The 12,243-nt window shown below is 41.9% G+C and overlaps 1 protein-coding gene across 3 annotated transcripts in view; it reads left to right on the top strand.

Annotated features, from left to right (window-relative positions):
- The window catches only part of tonsl (tonsoku-like, DNA repair protein), a 26,890-nt gene extending 14,647 nt beyond the window's left edge, over nt 1-12,243 (top strand). For all 3 annotated transcript variants that reach the window (XM_008399888.3, XM_008399885.3, XM_008399886.3), the window contains exons 17-29: nt 2,209-2,332; nt 2,800-3,002; nt 3,093-3,546; nt 3,897-4,090; nt 4,545-4,645; nt 4,740-4,896; nt 5,743-5,821; nt 5,904-6,211; nt 8,221-8,392; nt 8,823-8,998; nt 9,075-9,148; nt 9,904-10,037; nt 11,410-12,243. In XM_008399888.3, coding sequence (XP_008398110.2) covers nt 2,209-2,332; nt 2,800-3,002; nt 3,093-3,546; nt 3,897-4,090; nt 4,545-4,645; nt 4,740-4,896; nt 5,743-5,821; nt 5,904-6,211; nt 8,221-8,392; nt 8,823-8,998; nt 9,075-9,148; nt 9,904-10,037; nt 11,410-11,609 — 2,376 coding nt within the window. In that variant the 3' untranslated portion in view covers nt 11,610-12,243. The remainder of the gene's footprint in view (nt 1-2,208; nt 2,333-2,799; nt 3,003-3,092; nt 3,547-3,896; nt 4,091-4,544; nt 4,646-4,739; nt 4,897-5,742; nt 5,822-5,903; nt 6,212-8,220; nt 8,393-8,822; nt 8,999-9,074; nt 9,149-9,903; nt 10,038-11,409) is intronic.

Raw genomic sequence — 12,243 nt, 5'->3', positions numbered from 1 at the left:
TTCCTTCCTTCCTTCCTTCCTTCCTTCCTTCCTTCCTTCCTTCCTTCCTTCCTTCCTTCCTTCCTTCCTTCCTTCCTTCCTTCCTTCCTTCCTTCCTTCCTTCCTTCCTTCCTTCCTTCCTTCCTTCCTTCCTTCCTTCCTTCCTTCCTTCCTTCCTTCCTTCCTTCCTTCCTTCCTTCCTTCCTTCCTTCCTTCCTTTCTTTCTTTCTTTTACAACACGAAGGGCTACTTTTCTTGGCTCAGCCTTTATAACAATAATACATATGATTACATGCCGTCTAATAATATTAATGTTAGGGACTATTCACAATAGTTATCAGTAATTATTACCATGGCAGCTATGGGTAATTGCTATTATGTGATCAGAAGCTCTTAGTTTAGTTTTAAGTTTGATTCCCTTTCTTAGCTTTTCTGTGTGATTTTAAATTTCCCACAAGTGACAGTGTGGATTATTGCAGCTGCTGGACGCACTGTGAGATTTTCCTTTAAATAAAAGAAAAGTTATTGTATATTTTTATTATCCCTCTTTATTATTAACAAATTGTGCAGAGAAAAAAATGTCCGACAGATTATAAGGTAGCACAAAACTATCCCTGCACCTGACCTGTAAGTGCGCATCTCTCCAATGCGCATCATGTGCGCGTCGCACAAAACCAGCGCAAACTTAAACCACTAAAGCAGCGAAGCCTTTGTAACACAAACGATGCTAAATACTAATAAATACATGGAAGCGGAGCCGACCTGTGATCCACGGAAAGAGGAGGATGTTGATCCAGCTTCAGGTGTCAGACTTGCAGAGGAGAAGGTGAAGCAACATTGTTTGCTTAGTTTTTACTCATTTGGAAAACGTTTCAACTAGATTACATTGTTTTAACACACAGTGTTAGAGCGACGCTAAGTATGAGTGGCAGATGTCAGCTAACGGGTGACCCGCTAACTGTCCGGTTCGGGAAACTTTTCTTTGCCTTTCTTACCCCTGACGATAACCCTGAGACGACGTGGCTCAGATCACGTCGTCTAATTCTGCAGCTTGTAGAAAACATTTCCTATAAATTTGAGCTTTATTGTTTTCTTTTTTGAAGCAGCTGACTCTGCAACGTTGGTTTTATTTCAGACCCGATGTTCGTGGTTTTCACACTTATCTGGTTTCTCTTCTTAGCAGCTTGTCAGATGATGTTTTGTTTTATTTGCTGCTGTAGCTGAACTTCTGCATTAATCCAGACTAACAGTTGAAATATTTTCCACTGTGGATAACAGATAGAAAATACGACTAAATGCACTTTTCCGTCACTTTTAATTTGATTATATGTTTAATGCTTTTGAGTATTTTGGTAATTAATCGAGCTGCAGATCTTTGAACCGCCGCCATCGACTCAGATCTGACAGGAACGTCGGCGCTGCGGTGGAGACGATTTACTAGTCTGTGGTTTTTAGCACTTGATGTTGTTAAATCATGTAGATCAGAAATGATCAGCTTAACCAAGGTTTCAAAAGGTCAACTTTAATTTGCTTCTGATGTATTTCTAATACAAACCGCCAAGTTTTACTTAAGCTTTTCAAGAATTGCCGCTCTCACAGGGAGATGAATGTTTGGGTGCAGCAGCATCAAGTTGTTCCAAAAGGTTTCCACATGTTGCAAATAAACCTGGAAAAAATTTCCGTCTCAAACTTTTTCACATTTTGGAACTTAAAGATAACTTTGATGTGTTTTATTAGGATTTTAAGCCGCACAAATTGGTGCATAAATGTGAAATGAAAGGAAAGTTATCAATAGTTTTTCACATTTTTTGCAAAAATAAATCTGAAAAGTGTGGTGTGCAATTCTGGAATTGGCAGCATGTTGGAAAAAATATGTTGGTTCTGATTTTATTTTTTTTGTGTGAACTTTTTATGGTTTCTTTGCATTTTTTTGCACTTTTTTACTTTTGGACAGTCATGATGCGTAAACCTGTCACACTGAACAATAGATCAATTAATCGCATGATAAATTAAAATTGGCTCAATAATTTCCATTTGCTTGATGATGTGAGATATGACAACATTACAATTAAGTTCAGTTTAATATTGAGTCCCAGTTTTGGAGGCAGCCATTTTGGAGCATGATGCTGCCACCACCAACGGGGTTATTAATGCTCACCAACAAAACAAAATGTGGCAACCAGTCAGGATATTTTCTTCTCGTGAGTTTAGTTGTTTCCGTCCCTTCAGGGTGAGACTCCGATGGACACGCTGCGTCACTGGCAGAGGACGTACAGGACGGAGCTGGACGAGGAGACCAGGCAGGAATGTCTCTGCACGGAGAAGCTGCTGAGGAAGTCGGCCGCAGGAGGAGGTGAGCCGTTACCTAGCAACCCGAGCGGAACTCTGCCCGTTACCTAGCAACCCAATCTGAGCTCCAGCACTTTTGGTCAGCTGGTTTTACCACTCTAGGCGCTCTGTAATGGCTGCTGGGAAAGACGAGTGTTTTGGTGACTTACCATTCTGAAACCACTTCCTGCATTCTGTTGGTTGTGCAGGAGGTTCCACTTCTGCTTTTCAAAGATGTTTGATTGTATAATTGCTTATCTGTTTGCAGCCATTTTTACGTGCGAGGGTAAATGTTGAGTTGGGGGCCCTAAAGAGGCCTACAAGAGGCCCTAAAACGACTGAAAACAGGCCGAAATTACCAGATTAAAATCTCGTAATCCAAGAATGATTTTGTAATGAACATGCTTTGCTTCACCATGGACCTATTCTAAAGTCTAAGGTCACCTTTAAAACAACACACTGCTAAATACTTTTATTTTCTTTCCATCACAGTTCCTGCTGCTCCGGCTGCAGCCAAGCCGTTTGATGCCCTGCAGGACAGCCAGCTGTTTGATGCAGAGAACTCAGAGCCCCTCCTGGCCACCGGAGGGCGCTCTTCGTCAAACCAGGACAGATCCAGCCCCAGGCAGCGGCCGAGCAGCGGCACGTCGAAGCAACACAGAGCCAGAGGCACCGAGGGCTCTGTTTTATACGGGGTAATGTTTGCAAAGACAACATTAGAGTTGTTTTTTTTTTTTTTTTGTGAAATAGAGAAAAGTAAACCGGAGTCTGTCTGTGTGGTTCAGACGTCCAGCTGCAGCTCAGACAGCAGCGACTCCGACAGCCCGGTCAGTCCTCTCCGCCCCGTCCGTCCCAGACACGCCGTCCCAGCCGCTCCGAGTCAGAAGGAGAATCCCTCAGCCCAGGAGCCGCTCAGGACCGAAAGCACCAGGGAGGCCCCCGCGCCGTGCGTCTTCCAACGAGACGAGTACCACAGCGCCATCCGCAGCCTGGGCAGCGCCAAAACTCTTCGTCAGGCTCTTTCGCAGCCGCAGTTCTCCAGCGCGCCGACCGTTTTGTCCGCTCTGGTTCCGGAGGACGAGTATCTGGCGGACGACTGGTTGGAAGACGATCTGGGTGAGATGCAGCCGAAGAAGAAGAGGCGGCTTCGAATCGATTTTAACGAACCGAGACGGGAGGAAGCGGCTTCGTCATCGGCTAGAAGTCAGAATCATCTGAGCGCAGAGTCGTCCTGCAGAGGTAACCGCTTAGATTTCAGTTCTTAATCCCAGTTTCTCTCCCAGTTTCACTTTCCTACGGCTCAAACGCAGCTGATACCAATTATTTTAGTTATCGATTAATCGATTAATCGACTATTCTGACGATTAATGGATACATCTTCTTAAAAACTGGTCAATTCTGCAGACTTTTCATTTAAGTCTTGTTTATACGATATTAGAATTACATTAATAACATGCAAATAAACAATTTAATTGCTTTTTAAATTGGAAAGTATACCTAAAGTGCAAAGAAAAAATTTTTTCAGTAATCGATTTATTGTGATTAATCACGATAAATTGTTTGATCCCCATTGGGCTCTCTTCCTCTAGGCGCTGTGTCGAGCTCGTCCAGCAGGGGGCTCTCTCAGAGGAAGAACGGCTCGCTGAAGCCTCACCAGGTCAAGATGACTCAGATGCCAGGGATGGTGAGGCTGGGCACACGAGAGGTCAGCAGGTCAAGCAGCCCCTCCGTTCCAGACGACGAAGACGTGAGGCCTGAAGCTCCTCCACTGCTGCACTTTCAGGTGAGACGCCAGACACCAACTTCCACTAAATGCTATTTATTTATACAGCACTGACACAAAGTGTAAATGTTTCTTCCTTAGTGAGGCGTTCAGTCAATTGTTGCTTTTCTCCCCCCAAAAAATGGCATAAAGAAGTTTAACTGCATTATTTCTTGTGGATTTTTCTTTGTTGTTGTTTTTTTGTGGACTAAAACATGATTCAAGATGGCGGCTTTGGTGTTTCTCTGAAGTCAGTTTTCCTGGCTAATGAAACTTTTTCTGACTTTATATTCTGGGTTGGAACTGATTCATTTTGACTTGGAAAGTCTGTATTTAGTTTGATTCCTTTTTCTTTTCAAAGTGTCTTTAAAATGAAATTTGCTGTGAATTAAAGCACGGACTGTAATTAAATCGTTCCTGATGTCGTATTTGAAGGTAAATTTGAGTCTCTTCCTGGTTCCTTTGTACATTTTAGCCTCTGACTCCTGCTGCTCCCATACCAGCATCACTGCCTCCACCAATCAGGATGAGGGTCAAAGTGCAAGAAGATGTCTTCCTCATCCCAGTTCTGCAGAGGTTTGTGCTGCAGAAGCCCTGGCTTCAAACCTGGAGGGTTTTGGGTGATTTTTTTCCCCCCAGTTAACGCCATCATGCTGGGTTTTATTTGCAGCGAGGCGGACTCCTGCACCGTGTCGTGGCTTTGTGAGCAGGCAGCTCAGCGCTACTACCAGAAATGTGGCCTCCTGCCGCGCCTCTCGCTGCAGAAGGAAGGAGCGCTGCTCTCTCCACAGGACCTGCTGCTGGCTGTGCTGCACACCAACGAGGAGGTGAGGGATAAATAAAGGAGATTAACCAATCAACTTTAGATAAACTGATTAATCGATATCTTGCATCCATAATCTGAGCTGAAGTTATTATCTTTGGACCTAAACAGGAACGATCTGGAGTCAATGCACAGCTTCAGTTATTACTATCAGGCCCGAAGGTGATGGACTCTGACCTGAACCTTCAGAGCCACATAAAGACAGTCACAAAGTCGGCCTTCTGTCGCCTGAAGAACATCTCCAGGAGTAGAGGACTAATGTCTCACTGAGATCTAGAGAAACGCATCCAGGCATTTATCTTTAGTGCGTGGTTGCAGCATTGATTACTGCAGCAGCGTCTTTACATCAATCCTCCAGCTGCAGCTGATCCAGAACCCGGCTGCTGCTGGAGTTCTGACTAAAATCAGGAAAATAAAAGTCCCTACACTGGCTCCCTGTAGCTCAGAGAATAGACTTTAAAATAATTCTGTTAGTTTATAAATCACTGAACGGTTTAGCACCACAATACATTAAAGATCTGCTGCTGTTGCATCAACCTTCCAGTCCCCTCAGGTCCTCTGGCTCAGGTTCTGGTTCTAGTTCTGATCTGGTTCTGGTTCTGATCTGTATGCCCAGAACCAAACATGGAGAAGTAGCATTCAGCTGCTACACACCACAAATCTGCACCACTTCCTGAAAACTGCAGCACAGCCGAAACACCGAGTGCCTTTAAATCTACACCAGCTGTTCAGAGTTGCTTTTGAAACATAATAAATGAAACGACAGCAAAATGTAATGTTCAGAAATGCCTTGCTGCTGAAAGGTGCTATATAAATAAAATGTATTGATTGATTGATCGACTGATTGCAGGTTTTGGCTGAAGTTTGCTCCTGGGATCTCCCTCCTCTTCCTGATCGCTATAGGAAGGCTTGTCAGAGTCTGGCAGTGGGTGAGCAACACAGACCGTAACGCAACACCGAGTTTTCTGCTTCTTATTTATTTGCTGTAACCGAACGTGTCTCCGCCTCCAGACGAGGACAGACGCGTCTCCCGGCTGTGCGAGGTCCAGGACGGCGGCCAGTCCGTGTCGCTGTGCGGCCTCGGTTTGGCCCCCGCCGCCCTCCACCCTCTGCTGCGCGCCCTCAAGCTCCAGGCCAGCCTCACCGAGCTCCGCCTCTCTGGGAACCGTCTCCATGACGACCTCCTTCCAGAACTGGTCGCCACGACGACCACCATGCCCCGCCTCCGGCTGCTGGACGTTTCGGCCAATGGCATAACGGGGGAGGGGCTGGAGAAGGCTGTGGAGGCGCTGGAGGGACAGAGTCGTCCTGCGTACGCGGTAAACTTTCCTCATTTCTAGTCACATTATTACCACAACTTTCAGAGCGAAGCAGCAACACAAAGTACACTGCAAAAACACAAAATCTTACCAAGCGTTGTTGGCCTGGTTTCTGCTGCAAATATCTCACTGCACTTGGAATAAAACTAAATTATAAATAACTTTTCAGTAAGACATAGGGGCTTGTTTTAAGTCAATAATTCCTTAAAATGGCAGAAAAAGTACTGGTTCCGTTACTGTACGGCAATTTTAAGAAATTATTGACTTAAAACAAAGTCTTATGTCTTGTTGAAGCATTATTTGTGAGGTAGTTTTATCTTGTTTCAAGTGCACTAAGATATTAGCTCTAGAAACTAGAGCAAAGATACTTGGTAAGATTTTGTGTTTTGCAGTGTAGAGCATGTTTGTGCAACAAAAAGCATTGATGGCTTTCAAAAGTTGACACTGCAAAAACACAAAATCGAGTACCGTATTTTCCGCACTATAAGGCGCACCTAAAAACCTTCAGTTTCCTCAAAAGCCGACAGTGCGCCTTATAATCCGGTGCTCTTTATATATGGACCAATATTGAGCCACAACAGGCCTAGCAGCTACGGTAAGCAGTCGCCCACTTCATTTTCGCCTGTAGAAGAAGAAGAAGCGCGCGGTGCATGCTGGGATAGTTGTCAGAACGCTGGTTTGTATATCTATTAATAAAGTTTGACTGACCTACCCATCTACCTACTGACCGTCTAGAATCAGGTCGTCTGCAGGTCATTTAGCACCACATCTCCACCAACATGCTGTGGGCGAACGGAGAAGGGTGACCATCGTCCGGTCGCATCCTGGCCTATCAAGGCTCTCCTCGCCGACCGGAGTCGGACTGTTTTGTTGATATTCACTTTACTGCAGCTCCATCTAGTGGATGCATAACGTTACTCCAGCCTCTCCTGTAGCGTCTATTCTATGCGCCTTATATATGAAAAAAGTTTTAAAATAGGCCATTCATTGAAGGTGCGCCTTATGGTACGGAAAATACGGTATTTCTAGTTTAGTTTCTACTGCAAACATCTTAGATCGGTTGAATTAAGATTCACAAGACATCAAGACATAGAAGCTTATTTTTAACTCAATAATTCCTTAATACTGATAAAATTATTTTTTTCACTTTTATTAAGTAAAAAATGTCTTGTTTTAAGTAGAGATGCACTGATCCGATACTAATATCTGTATCGGTCCCAATATTGAAAGAAATCCAGATGTGGGTGACGATGTGCCACATCCATCTGTTCTAATTCCATGTTTGTAAAGCACTGTTGTGCTTTATTATTTATTTTACATTATATTTTGAATTCCTAACTGCACTTTCTGACCCATTTGTTATTTTTTGACCAAGGAAGTGAAGCTATTGTTTCTGTCAGTTTCTGTATTATTTATTTCATGTTGGCTGTTATTTTCCTAATTTCACTGACTGAGCAAATTGAAGTTGTTCTGACATGTTTGAATAAGGAAGTGAAGCTATTGCTGTATTTAAGTGTGCTAAACTGATGGATTTGTCATTTAAATCTGTAATTCAGTACATTTATGTCTATTTTTTTTTTTAAAAAAGGAAACGTTTTAAATAAATTCAGCTGTTTTTCTGATACAAAACCTCAGATATTAGTATTGTATTGGAAGTGAATGTAGTTATAAGTTTAAAATATCCACCATTGGAACTGGTGCTTTTTTATGTAAACTATTTGTACGACATGGTCTAATTGCTTTTAATTAAAACAGAGAAGCTCCAGTTATTCCTAAAACTGCAGGATAGCATCACACTTTAATTATAACGGCTATAAAACAATAAATTCAAGGGTTTTCAAATGCTTATCGCAAGCGTTTCTGTTCTTCACATAACAACATTTGGTAAATAATTAACTGATTTTAGCTGATTAGTCAGGCTATCTGCTCCTGCTGAACCCATTAAACCTTCTAGTTTCAGTTCTGTGAGGCTTATTTCTGTCATGATTTTGTCTGTTTTGTCTCTGTAGTACCTAGAGGAGCTCGATCTGAGCCTCAACCCGCTCGGAGACGCTGTGTCCGAGTCTCTGTCCTGCCTGCTGTCCAGCTGTCCTCTGCTGTCCAGGTTGTCTCTGCAGGCCTGCCGGCTCACGGCCCGCTTCCTTCAGCAGCACCGCCTGCCGCTGGCCGCCGCGCTGACGGGTAGGTTGACGTAAACCTTCACTGCTAAAAGTCTAAACGTCGACATTTCAGGCCATTCTGCCGACATAAAGCTGTAAATCAGCTGCATTGTCTTATTTAGAACATAAACATTCACTTTAAAAGACCCAATATTACTGTTAAATCAACTTTTATTGATTTTATTGAAATTTTGGTTTTTGTTATTATTTTTGGAAAATGTGGATTTTTGCACTCATTGGGTTTCCGTAGTTCAGAGCGACGTCATCATGCCCAGGTCGGCCATCTTGTTTTACAGCTTCAATTTGAATTCAGGTCAACTCTGCGACGGAGTTTTAGCGAACGGCTAATACAACGTTTATTGATTGATTTATAAAGATGCAATAATGTAACTTTTTTATTATATTTGGAAAGAAAGTGAGGGAAAAAATCAATAAATCCCTTCATGCCTCAGGACTGAGCCACCTGAAATCAGTGTCCCTGTCCCACAATGCACTGGGCTCCACTGGCTTTGAGCTGGTGCTGAAGACTCTGCCCCTTCAGACGCTCACTCATCTGGACCTGGCCGCCGTCCGCAGGGGTCCAGCTGATCACCTGGCGCTGGAACATCTGGCCAAACTCCTGTCCCAGGTACGAACACACTCAGGTTGGGACGTTCTGGTCGTTTCTGTACGATAAAACCAGTTAAACCAGTATGTTTTTACAGGGCGAGTGTCCTTTGACCTACCTGAGTCTGGCAGGAAACGGACTGACGGACGGCAGCGTCGCCATCTTGGCCAGGTTTGTGAGTGAATGAAGCTCTCCCATGTAGGGCTGGACGATAAATCAGTATCGCAATAGAGATCGATATCAATCGATAACCCTGATCCAGAACCGCACAGCATTCTGGGAAATGAAGGCAGGGGAAAGGCTAGAGCTGCTAAATGTCTCACAGCTAGCTAAGCAGCGTTATTGGAATCAACTCACTCGCTCGGTCTGTGGTTGCCTAGCAACGACCTGCTGGGTGAGAAGCAGTCCCCCTGCTTCTTCCTGGATTTATGTTTTTTAAACTTTTTCTTATAATTCAGACTTTTTTCTCAAAATTCTGACCTTTTACTTTCTTTTCATTCTTTATTTTTTTAGAACTCACTTTTTTCTTACAATTCTAAGTTTGTTTGTTTTTTTTAATTCTGCCTTTAATCTTTTGAGATTACAATTCCTAACTGTTTTTGTTCTTCAGAGGCTCTGATGCTTTTCCATTTAACCCAATTGTAGTAAAGAGTGTTTTTGTGCTTTAATTTTCTCGCAGCACCTTCAACTCTCGATTCTGCTGATTTATGTAAACTTTAAGGAGTTAGCAGAGGTGGTTAGCCGCAGGTAGCTAACTTCCTAATGGTGGGTACGGGAGCTGCAGAGGCCAAAACACGACAGACTCCTGTTTATCCTTTTCTTATCTGTGAAATTCTGAGTTTTATTGCGGATTCCTTTTCGTCTATTAAATTCAGTTTGCGTATAAATGTGACGTCATCATCAGCTCTGTTTCTGTTTTCCGTCAGGTGTCTGCCTTCATGTCCAACCCTGACGAGTCTGGACCTGTCAGGAAACCCGTCCGTTTCCTGGTCGGGCCTCCACAGCATCCTCACATCCGTCCGAGAGGCTTCTCGACCTCTGACCTTTCTCAACCTGCAAGGTAGACATCAGCCTGTACTTCTTTTTACACACATTTGTAAATATCCAATCAATCGTCAGGACTGTGTGCAGGTTTAGTTTCTGGAGCTGCGTGTGGTCGAAGCTCTGCAGCTGCATAATCACACAAATTACACAAACCAGACGCATATAAAGAGTTTACAGAGCAGCTGATGAGCAGTAAAGTGTTTTTATGGCAGATTAAACCTTTGGTTCTTGTGGCGACGTTGAGCTGATTTATTGCAGCTTTAGTAGCTGAAGCATCAGTTGACTTCTGTTTGAGATCGTTTTACGTCACTTAAAATAAAATTAACTGCTTGATTTCTCCGACTCAGAAAATTTGCACAAAACTTCTAAACAATCTATGACTTGCGCTTTTATTTTCAGTTAATTTTGGTAGGTTTTCATTAAAAACTTGTAAACATTTTGGTGTTTTTAAAATGCTTAATTTCTGTACAAATTCCTTTAAAAGTTGTGGATGTTCAAACTGCACAGTTTTGTAATCTAACATTTAATTAAAAGCTTAAATTTACATTGAAAGCCAGATATTTTCATACTTCTTACACATTTCTTTTCTCGCCGTCTAAAGTTTAATCATACTAAACTTTTCTTGTTTTACGATGGTTAGAATTACCAAAATTATTTACATTTGCTAATTACCAGAAAACCTGGTGAGAAAATATTTTAGATTTTTTTGGAGCGTTCTTTAAGAGTTTAATCTGAGCAGGAAGGTATGAATATTTGTTATTCCAAATGGATCCATTACTTATTGATCTGTGTAACTAAAATAAAGGTCAGCTTATATTTTATATGTTAAACGTTATTGAAATTTGGGGATTTATTCTTTTGTGAAATTAGTTTTGGTGTTTAAGTTGTCTGAGACAATTGTTCTTAAATACGTTAATCACAGGTCTTAATTCTTGTCTTAGCAGGACTATTTAAGTTCATATTCCATGTAGGTATTTGTTTTTCTTGTGGGACTTTTTCTCTTTGAGGCTAAAGTTTGAATGGTACTCGGACGTCTTTGCTGCGTTCTGCGTTAGCTAGCTGCTAACACTTGCTAGCTCGCTAGCTTTGTGCTTCAATCAACTGAAAATGTATCGCCACTTGGCTGGACGAACTTCATACATTGAGTCTTAAATTTCATTCATAAGTCTAGAACAGTAATAAAAAATATATAAAATAGTGAATTTAAACTTTTTTCAATTTTAATTTGTATTTTTTTATTTCTGAAATATGGTGCTTGGGAAAGTTTGAAAGAGACGACTCCGTTCCTCCACATTTGTTAACATTTTAGGTGTTAATATGACATTTTTATATAATATTTGGGTTTAATTGTATATTTTCTGTGATGAATTAATCGTCCTGTTCATCAGGTTGTCAGGTTTCCGGTCCTTGGAGCAGCGAAGAGCTGGACGGTTTGTCCGAACTGGTGCAGGATCTCCGTCTTTGCTCCCAGGGATTAAACAAGCTGGACAGAGACGCGTTGAGGCACAGCTGGGGACTCCAAGATGGCCGCTGTGTGAACCGAAACGCCCGGTTCCTGCTTTCCGCAGCAGCAGCAGCGTCATCATAAGGAGGCGTGTTTCACTTATAATGGACGATCTTTAGAGCCAGCTGTGGTGTTGACTGTAAATACGTGTGTTAAGAAGTATTGTTTTGTTTGTTCCATATACACTAAATAATGGAAACTTAAATTAAAAAGCAAAAAAAAAAAAATCCTTTATTTCCAATTGTCTGCATTTTTGGGTCTGTATTTTTGTATTATTGTATGTATATGTAATATTTTTTTAATGAAATAGAAAATTACCCAAAGCCTTTTTGAAGGATAATGTTGGAGAAAATATTTAAAACTGTCTTAGCTAAGCGTCTCTGGCCAAATGAAACCCTTATACATAACGAGTCTCATGATTCTTCAGGTTGACGGAAATTTTCTAATTTTTAAAATATTACTCGCACCATCAACTCTAGAACAGAACCAGCAATAGCGGACATTGCTAACGAAAAACAACTAGCTAACTAACCTCTAGTCACGAACAATATTTTCGCTTACAAAAGCTTAAAAATTGTTTTACTAACACTGACCTTCTACGCCAACAGTATTTAGTGAAAGCTAATGCTAATGTGCTAACTTAAAATCATTATATCTGAGCACCGATTTAATTTTTACATAATTTGCATGCGCTGCAGTATCCTTAGATATTTTATAT

The sequence above is a fragment of the Poecilia reticulata genome, chromosome 22 (assembly GCF_904066995.2).
Source record: "Poecilia reticulata chromosome 22, P_reticulata-male-v2, whole genome shotgun sequence".
NCBI lineage: Eukaryota > Metazoa > Chordata > Actinopteri > Cyprinodontiformes > Poeciliidae > Poecilia > Poecilia reticulata.
Note: the sequence above shows the minus strand (reverse complement) of the source record. Positions and strands in the feature narration are given on the sequence as shown.